Source organism: Suillus fuscotomentosus (genome assembly GCF_016647785.1).
Source record: "Suillus fuscotomentosus strain FC203 chromosome Unknown F5891scaffold_42, whole genome shotgun sequence".
NCBI classification, from domain to species: Eukaryota; Fungi; Basidiomycota; class Agaricomycetes; order Boletales; family Suillaceae; genus Suillus; species Suillus fuscotomentosus.
Window position 1 is genome coordinate 62060 of NW_024539554.1, and position 17735 is coordinate 79794.

The following is a 17735-nucleotide window of genomic DNA, read 5'->3' on the forward strand; positions in this document are numbered from 1 at the left end:
AACGCGTCGCCGGTCATGACACTCACGTGATTGAAAACAGACGCGTCTCGCGCGGCCTGGAACTGAGGAAAGCAAGCAGATACAATCGTGAGTGAGTAGCGTTAACACTACAATTATGATAGTTCGTCATGTATCGTGATTTTGTGCGAACAAGATAAGAGAGGCATCGCTGTACGTGTGAAATGAAAACAGAAATAAAGATCCAGGAAGGAAATGTTACAATGTTAATACTAGTTATGCAAGTAGAAGATATATCGCAATATGCTCTTGATGGCAAGAATTACTGGTAACGATCGGCGTCGTACGAATGCATCCAACACTGGAAAAATCGCAGCCCCAAACCAGATGTCAACATGATGTTCCAGATGATATCTCATTAAAAAATTGCGAGGTCAAAGCAGTCGCAGCTCACAGCCCTCTTGATTTCTTCTTCATTAGATCCAATACTCCATCACTCATACTGAGATCAGCATCCAAGACCCCACGAACATCTCTTACGCCACCAAGATCCACAAGGAAAGGACAGAGATCAGTGAGCTCCGTGTCATGTGGATCATTAAACCAGGAAGAAACAGGGATCGCATTATTGGGGTGGAAAGTATATGATGCCGGAGAATTGTCCAGAATGACGATACTTGCAAGCGGGCGACCCAGCTGGGAGAGATCCTAGATAGAGTAAGCGAACAGCGAAACATGCAGGAAGCATGTGTCCATTACCTTGACATAGTCTCCATTGTGGCTATAGCAACTCTCTCTGAATAGTCGATGCGACACTGCTTGATTAATGTCTAGCTTATCTAGGACCGGGTCCGCAAACTGCAAATGATAATGAATAACAACGTTAAGGTACACAGAACAACATCCTCAGACCTTGCTCACGCTGGCGGTGAATACCACCACCTCATAGATTTCGCCCATCTTCTTCAGGAAGTCATCCACACCCGGACGCTTGGTGACGTTCACATCGTGCCAAAGACACTCAATCTCTACTGGTACAATATAATCCGCGTGTTGAAGAGACTGAAAGTCCGAAGGAATGTGTCAAAAATAGCATACAATGTAAGGTGGAATACTTACCCCAAAACTGCTATGAACAAGGGTCTCGTCGAGGTCAAGGACGAGACATTTGCGCCCCTTGTGTTGGGATGATATCGGGGGCAAAAGTGGGTGTGGTACACCATCCTAGCGATTAACAAATATCAACTGCAGTCTATGAAAATATTGTAAGGCTCACGAGCCCTATCGGGATGCCAGTACCTCCATCCAGGGTGAGAGCATCCTCCATCGGTTCGACTTCTTCGATTTCAGGTACTTCCTTTTCTCCGTGGCCCTCTTTAAGGTCTGTGACACTGTTTTCAGAATCTGTCGCTGTATGTGAGATATCTTCAGCATGTGATTTGGTACCCCTCGATGATGTGTATGATGCGTCATCACGAGAAAAGTGTAAAGGCGAGAATGTATCTGTCCCTGTCGATCCTGGGGGTTGGACCGCTCCGCTGGTCATCCTCTCTGTTTCAAACCTGGGGAAGAAGGCCGTGGTTGGCATGACGGAAACGTCAACGTCGACCTCTGGGAGGGTGGTTTGCATTGAGAGAGGGGACGCTTCCGAGTCCATAATTACTGGGAAAGTTGGCTTTTCCCGTTCCTTCTTAACTTCATCCTGCTTTTCACTGGAGCCGGCCGGTGGCGCTGAGCTATTGTTGGCTGCCGAGTCAATAATCTTGTATTGCACGCAATCATGACTATCGACGTCAGTCGCATGCGCGTGATCGCTAGGGGCATTGCATGGCATGAGCTTGCGGACCAGTTTCGTCATGAAGGATTCCTTCTTCTGAGAACTTCCTGTAGACTCAGTCTCGTTCACTGGAGTATTTGGTACTAGAATCAGCAACCTTAGTTAGTTATTGAATCAGTCTGGCACTTCCCTGGCAATCATGACATGCGTGAAGTTCGACTAGTCAACTAGTCACACTCCGCTAACTGACTAAGGTTTCTAAACTCCGCCTAGTCATACCACTGCCCGATTTCCTGATCATCCATCCCCAATCCCGAAAACTTTGTCGGTGACACATTTGATATGATTACCATCAGGGAAAACTCCGGATTTTGCCAAGCACGCATAATCGACTCCCAACAAGTGGAAGCACTTGCTATCACCACAATCACCTGCGAGCATTTACGTCAACCGTTTAACAGTGTTGCAATGTACATCACCAAAATGTCCTATTCCAGCGCTGGCATGCTAAGGGCGCATCAGCCCTTGGAAGGCCTCACCCACACCTGCTTGGTGGATATGAGTATTCCTTGGGGTGTGGGTGCAGGTGTTACAACTCATACCCCAGGGTCTACCCATGCAGTTCCTTAGCACTGGCCTATTGTACAATATTATTACAACTTGAGCCTGGTAGACAAAACTGACTTTCGGCTTGGGCATTAAAATACGTGCTGTCCTTACCTTCCTTAACTTTTGTACAAGTTCCACAGCTGCAACGACATTCAGCGCCGAGGAAACGCCTACATACAAGCCTTCAGTATTAAGAAATTGACACAACATGGACATCACCTTCTCGTCCGTATGTGAAGTGCCCCCGCGAGGTCATTACAAAAGTGCCAAAATTACTTGTGACACGACCCTAACCGATCACTGTATGAATGTGACGAGGACATGATAGAACGTTCAGCCATCACGATCACAAATAATACGCAGGATAGGTCTAACCTTCTGTGATGGAACTTTCAGAACACTCAACGAGATTTCCACCAGATTTGACATGTTCGTATAAGACACTTCCAGGCGGATCAGTGAGCCATATTTGCGTCCTGCCGTTGCTCCTTTCCTTCAGATACTTGCCAACTCCGGCCAGAGTGCCGCCAGTACCGCGCAAACGAAGCAGTCGATTTCACCCTTCCTCTGTTCCCATATTTCGGACCCAGTAGATATATAGGAGACGTGTGCATTTGTGGTGTTATCGAATTGCTCTGTCCATGACATTCTTGAGCTTTTCGGCATACTCCTCCACCTGGTGATTATAGTTCAGAGTCTCGTGGGGAACTGCGGAAACTGGTAGACTTCAGCATTGAGCATCCGGAGAAGGTCAATCTTCGCTTGGCTCTGAGAACAGAGCATCAGCAAAAAAAACAGTAACCAAATGATTGCATTTACCTGAGTGTTAAGCATGCTCTTGTAGCCCCTGGCTCTACAAACATAGGCAGGCCGATACTAATGTTGCCTGCGGTACCTTTGACAACGGTTCCACCGAGTTTTATTCTGGGTAAATCTCAACTGAATGCGTCATTAAGTACATTATACCCACTCACCAACCCTTATTCTCCGCATCCTGAATTATACTGACGGCAACCGTCTTTGACGCTGCCTACGGGGCTTTAGAATCCAGCTGTCTGCTCTAAAAGTGTCTTAGATAGATCTAAGCATGTATAATCGCTGTTAGAGGGGTATTTCACTGCCTTCGCGGATGGATCTCCTCACCAATGGGGTGTCTCCCACGGAGCCGATGAAGCAGTTAACAGCGCTGTTGCTTGTCACAGATTCTCCACTTTGCTGAACACCAATCCGTTGCGAGACTGATTCTATCGTGTAATCTGTAATCTAGGGTTAGACTGAGAAATTATAGAAGAGGTAGAAAGCGAGCGAGCCAAATTACGTCTGCCCGTCAGGTGCAGATAGTGGGAAGCAAGCACGACATGTCGATGTCACCATGTCACATTCCTGGAATCGGTGGACTCGCTACAAGTATCGCAGTAACTTGCAGCGAGCCTGCTGACTCTCACATGCTATCTGTGAATTTAGCCAATGGCCACATGCACTTACTTTATCTTGCGGTTCGTGTTCTCGTACTACAAGCGCTTGATTATGATCTCGTGCGAGGGGCGCCGATTTGAAATCAACGTTATTGGATCTGTTTTGTGGAGCATGAAGATTTCGGATCTCGCCTAGGGCATGCGTGTCTTTGGTCTATATTCATGATCAATTATCTAGGGTCATAGAGTTCAACACACAGCGCCACTATATTCGCGCGAAGGGGATGTGATAGGAGCTGATGATCAAGACTCTCAAATGAGGTGATCACGGGCTACTTGGGACAAGAACGCAGTGCTGAACATGCCACGTCGTTAGAGCGATAAGCCCAGCTTTGGGACGATCTAGACGACCTGAAGGGGTATCGTTGCAAAATTAGCCTGGCGCGTAAACATTCTTCGTAACATGGGTGTTAGAGGGTCCTCTAGTTAAAGGGGCGAGAAAAAACTCGAAAATTGATGTGTTCATCGTTGGGGTCAGTGAGCAAGCTAAATTGGCGACAGCACACGTGACCAAGAATTGAATTACAAATAGTTCAGCAACGCTGGCGGACGGCCGTGGAAGACCAAAAAAGGCGTTGTAGATCAGTGGGCAGTCCCATCGAAATTCGGCCCTGGTGGAACATTCGATACGACGTTGCCGGATCTAGTAGGAAAGCTGCCAGGGTCTCGATCTTGATGGTCCTTCGAGGGAAGAGACCAATGGTTTGGTCACCGTACAGCGAGCAGCCGCATGTGTATATTATGTGATGAGCGCTGGTGATGTGGTGAGTGTAACCCAAGATGAGGTATAGGTTCCGCAACGCGGCGATGAAGGGGCATGCGCAAAAGGCGAGATGGTTGTTCATTGGATGACTTGGCACTGGAATTATGTGCTTCGACGAACGCACAGGTGCCTGAGAAAGGCATGGTGTGGGGAGCAACGTGATATACAATTTATTTATTACAAAATGACTGCGGTCAACAGGCCCTGTAGCGATCATGACGTGACGTGGGTGTAACAAGATATGATTACCATGTTCGATTGCTGGCTTTAGACTTTCGGGGACATTGGACTCGGCGGCGAGCACTGCAGGCCGAGGAGCGTGGATTTGGCGGAGATTTAGAGGCAATGATGGCTTGGCCATGGGTATTTCTGGCGATGTGAACAAGGTAGGGTTCATGATCAGGTGAATCAAGCTGAGAAACTACAATATCCAACGCTCGGGATGATGATTTGGCACAGTCCAGTCCAGGTAGTTGAGCAACAGCCGATATAGGTTAGGCTGGCTGCGGCAGATAACAAGGATGCTGTTAATATTGGTGTGCTTGATGCGGTTTGTGGGAGCCGTGAACTGGGTGGCATGATGCTGTATTCGATGGCCGAAGACCGCCAGGCTCAACATGATAAGTTTTGATGACAATGGCGCATTAATTTAACCATAAACTGCTCATAATATATATATAGAACAATAAACTTTTATGCACAATTATATCCAAAAATTAAGTTTTTGACAAAATTACTCCAAAATGTTATGCCCCAACTCGGATTTCACCAATGCCATGAGCGGTGACGATGGGGCCTTGCCCGGCGTTGTCCGTAGCGATGGCCACACGTGTGAACATTTTCGTCAACAAGATCCTTGACGACCTCTTCCCTCCCCTCTCTACCCCCAACCACATCCTCCCCCTCCACTGTCCATCACAGCGTCGACACCATGGCGCTCAACCCCGACGCTCTTAACCTCAATTATGACAGTGATGACTCTATGCAGGTTGATTCTGAGAATGAACAAGTCAACAATCATCACACTCCTGTCGATAATGCCCAAGACCCAGACCCAGACCCAGATGCTGATGGCGATGCAGAGGACATCGATGACGCTACCTCTCTCGCTATTGCTGGGCCATCCTCCTACACCCCAAAAGGCTCCGTAAGTCTCATATATCATATGTTAGTAATTCCAATTTTATTCAAGGTCATCTACATTTTTGAAAGGATGTCGAAGAGTCGGTATGTTATTTATCATCCCTTTTCCTTCCGAGATAGTTGACCATTGCACCCAAGGGGTACGAAGATAACGTCGAGGAGGACGAGGAGGACGAGGACGATGGCTCCTATGCAGATGACGAGTACGGTAAAAAGAAAGCTCCGAAGAAGAGAAAAAAGAAATCACAGCCGTCATCGTCGGCACCAAGACCCAAAGGTGTGTACCCTGTTTCCACGGTGGAGCTCGCGCTTAGCTTTTGTACAGCCATCTCCCGGAACAACGACTCAGATTCAGATTCAGATTATGGGTCTAGATCGAAGAAGAAGAAACGGCCTCGTGTTTCTGGAGACGAAATCCGCGTCTCCAGTCGAGGCGGCAAGATTCCCAATTATACTGATGATGTCCAAGCTCTCGCTGAGCTATCAGAAGAGGATGTCGATCAAGGGTATTATGTCGATCCTACCGCGCAGTTCAAAGAGGAAGATGAGATCGAGTCTGTCTTGAGTCATTGCAGAGATGAGGGCCGCGAAGACGATCCTGAGGACATCTGGTTTGACAATGTTGTGAGTCCCAGAATCATTTTGGCAAGCAGATTGTTGTTGACATGTCTCAAAGCGTTTTCACATCAAGTGGAAAAATTTCTCGCACTTGCATAACACTGATGAGACCTACGAATTTCTCAAACGCTTCAAGGGCCTCAAGCGTGTTGACAATTATATCAAAGCTTACAAGATGTACCAGGCTCGCCTCAATGCACCAGGCATCTCTCAGGAAGATGCTGAGGCATTGCTTCTTGAAAAAGAACGCGAAAAGGAGGAGCTCGAGACCTATAAGGTCGTCGAACGCATTGTCTCGCACCGCGATGGTGCAGAGGGCATAACAGAGTACTTTTGCAAATGGACTGGGCTCAATTATGAGCATTGTACATGGGAAACGCAGGAGGAAGTACGCCCTATCGCCAAGGCCCAAATTGAGGCGTATCGACAACGAGAGGTTGAGGCAAAGTTCCCTTACAAGAGCATTAATTACGCACGTAACCAGCGTCCATCATTCCAGAAGATTGAGAAGGATCCTGACTACATCACCTCGACGGGTGGCGAGTTGAAGGACTTCCAGCTCACTGGACTGAACTGGCTGGCGTATTTGTGGAGTAAAGGCGAGAACGGCATCCTTGCTGATGAAATGGGTCTCGGAAAGGTATATTGTTTTTTTTTTGCCTTTCGGAATGCTAAAACGTTATGCGCAGACCGTACAGACAGTTTCTTTCCTGTCCTACCTCTTTCATGAAATGCACCAATATGGACCATTCCTTGTAATCGTTCCGCTTTCCACTATCACTGCCTGGCAATCGCAGTTTGCGGCGTGGGCACCCGATCTGAATGTCATCACCTACATAGGAACCGCTCCTGCACGTGAGGTCATTCGGACGTACGAATTCGGTCCCTCCAACAAACGACTGAAGATGAATGTCCTGCTGACGACATACGAGCTTACTCTCAGGGACGCAAAGGAGCTTGCGGACATCAAGTGGCAGGCGCTTGCTGTCGACGAGGTGAGATAGAAGTGCCGAATGTTTTAGAATAGTCACTGATGGCCGTTTCAGGCTCATCGGCTCAAGAACTCAGAAAGCCAGTTGTATGAGGCTCTGAGGTCCTTCCCCGCTGCGTCGAAGCTATTGATCACTGGCACGCCACTGCAAAACAATGTCAAGGGTGCGTGTTAATATGACTGAGTTTTGGCGATCTTTGCTGACGCTGCATCACGTGCAGAGTTGCTTTCATTGATGCACTTCCTGATGCCTGAGAAGTGTACGTTCTGTGCCGTATCTTTATTATTGTCGCTGTGACTGAGGAGATGTTTATAGTCGCCTTGACCAACGAATTCGACCTCAACGACGCGGACCACGAAGCCAAGATCAAGGAGCTGCATCAACAACTCGAGTCACTCATGCTCCGCCGACTGAAACGTGATGTCCTTACTTCCTTGCCTACAAAGAGTGAGCGCATCCTTCGAGTAGAAATGTCTGCCTTGCAGACGCATTTCTACAAGAACATCCTGACAAAGGTAGGCTTATATTTGACTGGCTATTAACTCTCACTAATCCTCGTCCAGAACTTCCAGGGGTTGGTGAAGAGTGCAAATGGGAACAACAACATTAGTCTTCTGAACATTGCCATGGAGCTCAAGAAAGCTGCGAATCACCCTTATCTCTTCGACGGTGCCGAAGTGCGCACTGATATTAACGATGACACACTCAAAGGCCTTGTCATGAACAGCGGAAAGATGGTTCTCCTTGACAAGCTCCTCGTGCGCCTTCGGCAAGATGGTCATCGTGTGCTCATCTTCAGTCAAATGGTCCGGATGTTAGACATCTTGAGTGATTACATGAGTCTTCGTGGGTACCCACATCAACGTCTGGATGGCATGGTCGCGTCAGATGCGAGGAAGAGATCAATTGCGCATTTTAATTCACCCGGATCGCCCGACTTCGCCTTCCTGTTGTCAACCCGTGCAGGCGGTCTTGGTATTAATTTGGAGACTGCTGATACTGTCATTATTTTTGATGTATGTGGGTTATTGTGTGACATACGTATGATTGACGTCTTTGCAGAGCGACTGGAATCCTCAAAACGACTTGCAAGCCATGGCACGTGCTCATCGTATAGGGCAAAAGTCTCATGTCAGCGTGTACCGTTTCGTCAGTAAGGACACGATGGAGGAGGACGTTCTCGAAAGGGCCAAGAAAAAGATGGTGTTGGAGTATGCCAGTGAGTAGTAATGTCTTGATCTAATCCACTTTTGATCTCACCTATATCATGCTAGTCATCAATCAAATGGACACTTCGCAGGCACATCTGAGCTCTAACCCAAAAGGCGAGAAGGTCAAGGAATCCACGAAGCCTGATAATCTTAGCAAAGACGAGCTCACTGCAGTTTTGAAATATGGTGCTCAGAAGATGCGAGTAACGGTGTTCCCCTGGTCAGGCGCTCCGCTAATTCTATTTCCAGGTTCGACAAGGACGACTCGCAACAGAACCAGAAGCTTGATGAGATGGACCTTGATGACATTCTCAACCGCGCCGAGGACCATGAGACAATGGCCGCTGGCGGCGATGGCGGTGCGTCGCTTGGTGGTGAAGGCTTCCTCGCTCAATTCGCTGCCGTGAGCGACGTGAAGAATGACATGAGTTGGGAGGACATTATACCCATTGAGGAGCGGCACAAGTTTGAGAAAGAGGAGGATGAGCGGAAGGCCGACGAAGTGGTTGCGGCGGAACTCAGGGATCGCAAGCGCACCCATGCACCTGTGTCCTATGAGGGTATGGACGTCGATCATCCTGCACCAGCGCCTGCGCCGAAGAAACCCAAAATCCCAGGACCCCAGAGAAAGACCGCTAGTCAGAAGGCCATGGAGCTTAAAGAGCGAGACGTCCGCGTTCTTATTCGAAGTTTGCAGCGTTGGGGCGACATTCGTCAGCGTTACGATGTTATTGTGAGTAGACTGTTGTTTCTCACAAATCAGAACTCACGAGCCTCATTTCCTCTGTAGGTCAATGAATCTAAACTTGGCGACAAGCACAAGGCCATGATCATGGACGTCTCCGACGAGATCATCGAAGTTTGCACGCAAGCTGTCGAGCTGAATAACCAGGAAAAGCGGGAACGTATGGCGGCAGGGGAGACCCTGACTAATGCCCAGAAGAGCAAGGCCGTCCTGGTTACTTTCCGCAATGTCGGAAACATTAATGCGGAGACTGTGCTATCACGGTATCGCGACCTTCGCATTCTGAACAATATTTTGGGCGAATTGAGTACGGAGGAGCTCTACAATTGGTCCATTCCAATTGAGAACATCAGACCGACTCTCAACTGGTCTGGGCGGTGGGGACCGCAAGAGGATGCGATGCTTCTTGTTGGCGCCTTCATATATGGGTTCGGCAACTGGGAGGCCATGGCAAAGGATGTGCGGCTAGGCCTCCAAGGCAAATTCTTTTTGGAGGAAGGCAAGAAGGGGGAAGACGCAACAACTCGACCAATTCCCAATGCTATTCACCTCGTCCGGCGGGGTGACTTCCTCCTTGGGCTACTTCGCGAGCATGATGAGAAGCTACGTTCGTACGAGAGCTCTTTACGGAATAAGGGTCATTTGAAGGGTTCGGCCACTCCTCCCCCAACAGCTGTGGCGTCGTCGTCATCATCACCTCCGATCGGCCGGAAACGGCGCGCGGAGAGCGAGGCCGTGGCATCCATCGATGATGGTGGGGCGAAGCGACGCAAGAGACGGCCTACACCCACATTCACGGACTCCGAATCGTCGGACGAATGGTAAGTCTCGTGCTAGACTATAAGTAATTATGGATGCTGACGCAATTTTAGCCCATCGATGGATGAGGCTGCAACGAAAGAAGAGTTGAGACCAGTCAAGAAGCAGTTGGTAAGTAGTCCCTTGTGATGTTCGAACCACCGTTAACTTTTTGTGTAGAAACAACTGAAGTTGTCTGGCGAGGACATGCCTCGCGACGATAAAGTTGCCATTCTCAAGGATTCGTTAGCTGCTATTGGACGACGCATCGAGATTGTTCTTCAGAATAAACAAGCCGCTGGAGAGGACCGAGAACGATGGCGTCGACATCTCTGGGCGTGAGTACCAAAATCCAGACTAGTTGTATCGATGTTCATCTTTGACCGCAGTTTCGTGACACTTTTCTGGCCCAAGAAAGTCAAGGCGTCGAAATTGGAGGACATTCATGCCAAAATGGTGATGAAGGAAGCTGCACCACGAGCGTCTGCAGAAGCCTCGACGTCTGCTAAGAAGCCTCGGCCCATTACAGGTGGTAAGAGCAATGGCACACCATCTACCACGACGAAGGCCAATGGCAAAGCCCATCGATAGTACTTCATTAATATTTTACTCATACTCACTCTTGTGCTTTGGATCTTACCCCCGTTTTTGCTTTCACGCTCTCTGGCTATCACAATTAACTTTCAAGTCAGGTTGCAATATTCCACGATTCCTTTATCCTTTATGATGCATGTATCAAATTATCAATTACATTCTGGACCGCGATGAAATTTTGATTTCTGCGGCTCCCCATTACAGCAAAATGAAGGGCTACACTTGACAAAAATACAAGAATTGATTCTACCCCACGGTACACCACCTCCCTCTTTTGCCAAATCTGCTTTCCTCGGAGCCCGATGTCCATCCGTCCGAGCCTCCAGAACTGCGCCAACTTTTTAAAAGTTTCGGGCTCTTGGAACAATGGATACACTGTTTCATAACCCCTGCGAAGACTGGGTTTATTTTCGGCATGAAAGCTAGCTCTGTTACCATCTGCCATTATTGTTGGAGGCATTTGCTTCCATGTTTAGTAACGGCCCGGGAGTGGTCCGCGCATGCCAGCATGCTGATACTGTTACACTCAAATTGGCGACCGTCCCTAGCTACACTTGCTGTGCGTGTATCACTATTCCATCGTACGTGCAGAATGAAGAAGCCTGCATGAAAAAGGGCACTGATATGTGGAAGAGATCCGTGCCATAGCTGGCATGACAGCGTGGTAATACCGTACAGCTACGGTTGTGTTGTCCCACAACATCTTTTACAGCTAGTGTCGTGGGCAGAAAGGAATTGGCCTCTTGGCAGATGGCAGAACGGCAGAATGGCAATTGGCAGAATGGCAAAAGTCGGCAAAATGTATTGTGAGCGTTTTTAGCTCTTTTCAACTATGTTTGTACTATGGCAAAAATGGTTTTGAGTACTACACTAAGCTATACTCATGAGTCAAAAGTGCATCAATATCATACCCTGATGCACTCTCTGAGCTTTGATTGAGTACATTGATCTCTTCAACGAAGCCAGTTGGCACCGTGGATACCTTCTGCCCCATCATTTTCTGACAGTTGGTCAATCCTGGTGATCAGAGTCTGCTGCAAGGGGAGGAATCCATGCAAACGACCTTTGAGTCGACTTGGAAGTTGCAGAAGCAATAGATCCGGGGATAGAATTGATAGAATTCAGCCTTGATTGCATTTTTTGTAGTGAGCCACACTAGGCATGAGCATGCCCGATGATCATATTTTTCAGTCAATTAGATGGATGCTGTTGTGCTGAGCAGCAGTTGCATGTGAAAAAGTAGTGATTTGAGTTGTTTTTGACCAAATTTTGACTTTCTCCCCAGTAACTACTAACAAAGTGGTTGGACACAATTTTTTGGACAGAATGGCCCTTGGGCTTCTAGGCCACATGTCATATTTTTATTGTTTTTTAGTAGGAACAAATACTAGTTCAGCATATTTCTGCCGACTTCTGCCAACCACCCTTGACCTACTGCCGGCAATTGCCGCTTGGCAATTGCCACTGCCAACAACACTATTTACAGCTACGCTCTCCGTTCCTTAGTCTATCCGTTTTCGACCGCTCTGATTTGGCTTAAATGCTTCATGGAGTTAGGGCAGAGTGTTTGAAACCCTTCAATTGGAGACTTTCAAATCCGCGTTTGAACGTCCCTCACGCGCCAAGTAGTCAGCAACCCTGGTGACCGGTGAGCGCCTGCATAGGTTAGATTACAGAAGTTCAACACTATTTACTAACACCAACATTTCCTAAGCACGCTCCTCGTAGGCTAACGCAACATGTTGGGGTTGCTTGACATAGCCAAAAAAGTGTATCTCAAAGTATGGCCTACGCGGCCTGCCAGTGCACAGACAACACAACCGGCGCCAATGCGTACGATAGAAGGGCACACAAGTAAAGTGAGGGCAGTCGCGGTCTTCAATGACAATCGACGGGTCGTCACTGGTTCATCAGTCGACACCCTGCAAATTTGGGATGCGGAAAAAGGTGCATCAATTGGTGGACTAAAGTTCGAGGACGTGCCTGGGTACCCCATATATGGCAGTGTGCGATCACTCGCCGTTTCCCCAGATGACAGGCTAATCGTCAGTGCTGGACATTGCGGTATCGTCGTCTGGGACGTCGAGAGAATGCAGATGCTCTTTGGACTGTGGCAAATGTCGGCGAAGTCGGTGTGCTTCTCGCCTGATGGCAAGAGACTCGCAGCTAGCGGATCGAGTGACAATAAGCTCTGTATATGGGATACAAAGACTTGGGATTCCTTGGCAAGCACTGGCCTGAGGCCACGTCGTCACGACCTCCGATCAGCATCTACTAGGATGTTAGGAGTAGCATTCAGTCCAGATGGACTCAAATTGGCGTGTGCATCGTCGAAGGGCTACATTGATGTTCGGCGCACCGATAACCTCAGGGTACTTTTCCAATTTACAGTATCCAATTCGCCAGTTCGAGGTATTGTGTGGTCACCCAATGGCCAGCAACTTGTCTCCATATCACATAATAAACTCCAGTTCTGGAACTCGTCCAATGGACATCAGATCGGCCAAGCTTCCGGTCGCAAGCGCTATAACTCGCTCGCCATCTCTTCTGATGGCTCCTTCATTGCCACTGCCTCGAACGACAAAACCGTGCGGCTGTGGTGTACAAAAACACACCAGCAGATAGGAGAAGCCCTCGACCACACCGTGGTTGCTACCTGCGTTGCAATTTCCCCCGATGCAGAACTGCTCGTGAACGGAGGCAAGGATGGGAAAGTTCAGGTCCGGCTGGTCGAGAACGTACTTTCCACAGCGATGCAGCTAGATTCCTCATACGACTCCTACTTTGCGCACTGGGCGCTCGGACGAAATCTTTATCGACGGCCCCTTTCTGACGCAGAAAAGGTGCAGATGACACCCGTCATTTGTTCTAGCAACTGTGCTGACACTGCTAATCCACAGGTCATTGAAAACAGCCCCTCATCATATCTTGGGTACGAGATGAAGCATAAAGCGCTTCACGCGGGACAACGCTATGACGAAGCAATCGAGGCCTTGGACAGCATGCTCTCCAAGCTGAATGATACACCCGACCCACAGATACGACGTAAGCCCTGAAGAACTCACCCGCTGAATTGAAGATTATTTACTCGTTTCGCAGAGCTGCATCGGAAGTATGTCAAGCAATCCAAAGTAGATGATGCTATTCGAGGAGCCGTTCACACTCGTTTGGAAAGTGCCCCACTTCGTCTACTCGAGACATCCACCGGATATTTATGCAATCGAGAGGCACAAATAAGAATCTTCATGAAAAGTACGGAGTACAAGAAGCTTTTGTATGAGTCAATGATCCGTGCGCCCATCAACACGGAGTCCATCAACAAGGCGGTCGCAAAATTCTTCGGTTGGGTTATGTTATCGCATAGATGGGACCGCAAGGAGCCGTTGCTGCACAACATCCAAGGCAGGGTCGTATACGAGTTGAACGAAGTTGGCGGCATAGAGAAGCTGCGGAAGTTCTGCAGAAAGGCTCGCGATCTGGGCTATCGTTGGGCTTGGAGCGATACGTGCTGCATCGACCAGGAAAACAATGTTGAACTTCAACGATCAGTCAACTCCATGTTCGTTTGGTATCACCAATCAGCTCTTACGATCGTCTACCTGTCAGATGTCCCACCTTCGGCGGAGTGGGGCGCACTGGCAAACAGTGATTGGAATACACGAGGATGGACTGTTCAAGAATTCCTTGCTCCTCGAGTTATTCTCTTCTACCGTGCAGATTGGGCTCCCTATCTCAATGACCACTCTGATAACCACAAGAAGTCTGCCGCTATTATGCAGGAGTTAGAGAATTCAACAGGCATAAACACACGGGCCCTCGTCGCCTTCCGTCCGGGGATGAGAGACGCCCGCGAGAAGCTGAAATGGGTGTCGACGCGTGTCACCACGTTACAGGAAGACATCGTATACTCGCTGTTCGGTATTTTCGGTGTCCACTTACCTGTCATATATGGCGAGACGAAACAAAACGCGCTCGGTCGGCTCTTGCAGGAGATTGTCGGTCGGTCGGGTGACATTACCGTCCTGGACTGGGTCGGAAAAGCATCCGACTTCAATAGCTGTCTCCCAGCTGATGTTACCTCGTACGAAGCTCCACCATTCACATTGCCATCTCTACTAGGGGACGTGATGCGGAGATCTGTCTCCAAGCTGCGAAATACTGTGGCCGTGGAGTTAGCTTCGAAACTGTATACCCTGCTCGACAACCTCAGTCTCCCTCGTTTCACGAACTACAGATTGCAACTGCCTTGCATCGCATTTCCTGTCACAAAAGTCAGACAGAGACACGGTCAACACGGGGGAATATATTACACTTATGACGTCGAGGCAGATGGGCTTCAAGACCTGTTGATCACCACAGAAAACACATTGACTCAATTCTCGCCGGCACAACCCACCCCACAGAAATTCTTCATCATTCGTCCGTGGGACCGCCATGATCTCGGGCTGCCTGATTTCTCGGACGATGCGCAGAGGGTGCTGGAGCCCCCACTCCCATCGCAGTTAGACTCACCCGACGAGTCCCCCGGAGAGAACGAACCAAATGAGATGGACGCTCATTCGCAAGCGTTGAGGTTAATCGTTCGCCTCGGACAACCTTTTGCTGCACTGTTGGTTGCGCAGCAGCGTGGTTGGGAGTACAAGAGGATTGCGTCGGATTACCGTATCATCGCATGCGTCAAGGACATGGCTTCGATTGAGAATATGATGGATGTCAGGATGCTAGAGATGCTGTAGTTTGAAGAATGGAAGGTGGTCGGTAGTATTTGAAGTTAATGAACGGGGTGCTTTGTAGATATGTTGTTGATCCTCTGGGTTGATCTGTCCTTACTCCGCCGACTAGGATGATGCTATGGAAAGCCGGACGCGCGCGCTCATTATTAAGCGTCACACATCCATAATAGGCAGTAGGACCCTGTGTACTCCTAGTTTAAATTGTCCAAGAACAAGAGGTGTAGGTAACTAGATATATACACGACGAAGAAAAATCACCATCCATCTACCATTTCATCGTCACTTTCGCAATCCGAGAACTCCCAAACCACCAAACCAGCGTGATCAAGACCGACCAAGCTTTCGTCAATCCCTGTTGTGATATCCGGCTCATCACTGTGTGAGAGAACATCTAGTTGACGACAGTGTTCAGTGTCTAGCAAATACATCAGTGTTTAGACTGTCAGGATTGGAGACGACAAACCAAGGCCAAGTCCTCCGCCCACACCACCCATATAATAGGCGCCATTGGGATCCTCGCGAGAAGGTAAGTCTTGATAGTCATCTAAAAGTGGAACAAAATCTTCATCTTCATCATCCTGCAGCTGAATTTCGCCTGGTAACTTGTCAGCGAGCTGGAGGGCATCTAGCAAAAGCCGATATGTGTCCCAGACTGATTGTTGTGTGATAACTGGGCGACCGAGATCATTGTAGCAATGCTGGATGCATTTGCCGAAACCCTCTGGGACCAGGTCAAACACGCAATGAGAGGGCTTGATGTAAAGACTTCGGACGAAGTCTAGGGCCTCGGGTTCGATTTGAATCTATGATAGTACCAATATTAGAGTACTATTGCCAGTACAACAACCAAATTGATGTAGCACGTACCTTGAAATCCAATGCTCCAAAATCTTCAGCTGAATGGTAGATAAGATTGGGTACTCCATGAGGAAGAATCTGGATGGCGTGTCAATGCTTATTGAGAGTAAAACCACAGGCACGTACTTTGTTGCGGTCGTGCCGCTTGGCAGTATTGTTAATACGATCCTGATATGCATCGAGCTCCTGCTGAAGCCACGGTATGAAAACCCAACGGAAAACCATCCTGCAAACAAATATGACAACTAACACTCAAACAGAAGAAAAATGACGCACACTTGAAGGGTATTATTTGAATCATACCAACCAGAATTGACGCCATGATCAAGAAGATTCTCGAATCCAGGTGTGAACCGCCGGCGCAGTTGAGACCATGCGATCTCTGGCATAACATTCTTCTTCGTTCGCATCCAACGATGCTGGAGCGTACCATGTAAAGCTTTGTCATGATACTGTCGCAGCATGGTATGCGCGTTTGCAATCCCATAGTTTTCGGACCCCGGATCACTTTGAGTGACCATTGGCATATCTAAAATTTAAGTCGAACTTAGTATGTTTGTGCTTTAAAATGTGAAACACTTACGACCGAGAGCCTCGATTGTGTTAAGGTAGTAACTCAGAATGAGCTGCGGATTTCGGTTGGAATGCCAGACCCGAGTCCACATTATACGACCAGAGAAAGGCTCAATGCCAGTATGCAGCCCAAGACCGAATCTGAGCCACTTGTCATGCTGATCGACTGCGAATAAATCATTCACGCCAGCTGCCCAGAAGCGTCTCCTTCAAAGGCGACAAGCCTTGCGCTGACGAACAAGTTCCGGTTCATACAAAGCAAAGTACTCTGTCACAACCCTCCTAGGATGCGAAACTCGTAGGTCAGTAAAATTGGTCCTCACAATGTAAAGATAACTCACCTAGCAACACTCATTTCCCGTTCATGGTATAGTAAACTCACCATTTCACGTGCACCAGCATTCGGATATGTAGCACGTAAATCGAGCATTGCATCATGAATGGTTTCGACTGTGTGATGCTGTTGACGGGTACGTTGAAGACCCATCGTCTTTCGAACTTTCAAAAGTGTGGTAAGCCTAGTGTATAATTATTTAACACTTAAATAACTAGATTTAAACACTACTCACCCGATACCGTAGCGAGTCGTGTCGATGTGTTTTTGCAATTCCTGGATAATCTGCCGATCGGTCTGGCAGGCCTTCCAGAGGCGAAGGATATGAGGTGCGATTTCGTCCAGCGGGGCTGCTTAGAGTGTTCAGATGCCTAGTGGGAGTGACTTCAAGTTGAAAGGTACATACGTGTAGGTTTGTTCTGGTTGGGCATTGCAACGTGCTCACTCTGAGGCTTGCAGGGTTACACTTTATATTAACGGTGATTTCCTTTGGACTTACCTAGTTCAGTGGCCCCTGACTAGAAGAAGTTCGTGCTGCGGCAACATGGGAATTC

General features: G+C 48.4%; 5 protein-coding genes across 5 annotated transcripts; 2 read left to right on the top strand and 3 right to left on the bottom strand.

The window, feature by feature from the left end:
- Window positions 1–408: 408 nt before the first annotated feature.
- On the bottom strand, window positions 409–1285 carry F5891DRAFT_1129649 (HAD-like domain-containing protein; the record flags this gene model as incomplete). The annotated part of the gene is made up of 5 exons (XM_041364421.1): window positions 409–666; window positions 718–816; window positions 871–1020; window positions 1078–1182; window positions 1235–1285. The coding sequence occupies 5 exons, from the start codon at window positions 1283–1285 to the stop codon at window positions 409–411; spliced, it is 663 nt and encodes a 220-aa protein (XP_041223523.1).
- Window positions 1286–3314: 2029 nt separating this feature from the next.
- F5891DRAFT_982151 (uncharacterized protein) lies at window positions 3315–4725 on the bottom strand (the record flags this gene model as incomplete). The annotated part of the gene is made up of 5 exons (XM_041377199.1): window positions 3315–3374; window positions 3488–3607; window positions 3830–3973; window positions 4371–4678; window positions 4707–4725. 5 exons carry the CDS (start codon window positions 4723–4725, stop codon window positions 3315–3317), a joined length of 651 nt encoding a protein of 216 aa, XP_041223524.1.
- Window positions 4726–5360: 635 nt separating this feature from the next.
- On the top strand, window positions 5361–10933 carry F5891DRAFT_1045195 (SNF2 family N-terminal domain-containing protein). The gene is made up of 17 exons (XM_041362232.1): window positions 5361–5729; window positions 5795–5809; window positions 5864–6002; window positions 6051–6349; window positions 6402–6983; window positions 7033–7338; window positions 7390–7498; window positions 7556–7594; window positions 7651–7850; window positions 7899–8351; window positions 8398–8554; window positions 8610–8745; window positions 8796–9279; window positions 9337–10112; window positions 10164–10221; window positions 10270–10427; window positions 10479–10933. The coding sequence occupies exons 1-17, from the start codon at window positions 5514–5516 to the stop codon at window positions 10678–10680; spliced, it is 4329 nt and encodes a 1442-aa protein (XP_041223525.1). The 5' UTR covers window positions 5361–5513; the 3' UTR covers window positions 10681–10933.
- Window positions 10934–12962: 2029 nt separating this feature from the next.
- F5891DRAFT_956243 (uncharacterized protein) lies at window positions 12963–15419 on the top strand (the record flags this gene model as incomplete). Its single annotated transcript, XM_041375396.1, has 3 exons — window positions 12963–13526; window positions 13584–13728; window positions 13783–15419. 3 exons carry the CDS (start codon window positions 12963–12965, stop codon window positions 15417–15419), a joined length of 2346 nt encoding a protein of 781 aa, XP_041223526.1.
- Window positions 15420–15670: 251 nt separating this feature from the next.
- Window positions 15671–17612, bottom strand: F5891DRAFT_1191262 (uncharacterized protein; the record flags this gene model as incomplete). Its single annotated transcript, XM_041367430.1, has 10 exons — window positions 15671–15831; window positions 15880–16219; window positions 16284–16352; window positions 16401–16500; window positions 16551–16803; window positions 16858–17013; window positions 17083–17129; window positions 17189–17365; window positions 17417–17531; window positions 17588–17612. 10 exons carry the CDS (start codon window positions 17610–17612, stop codon window positions 15671–15673), a joined length of 1443 nt encoding a protein of 480 aa, XP_041223527.1.
- Between the last annotated feature and the right edge of the window lie 123 nt (window positions 17613–17735).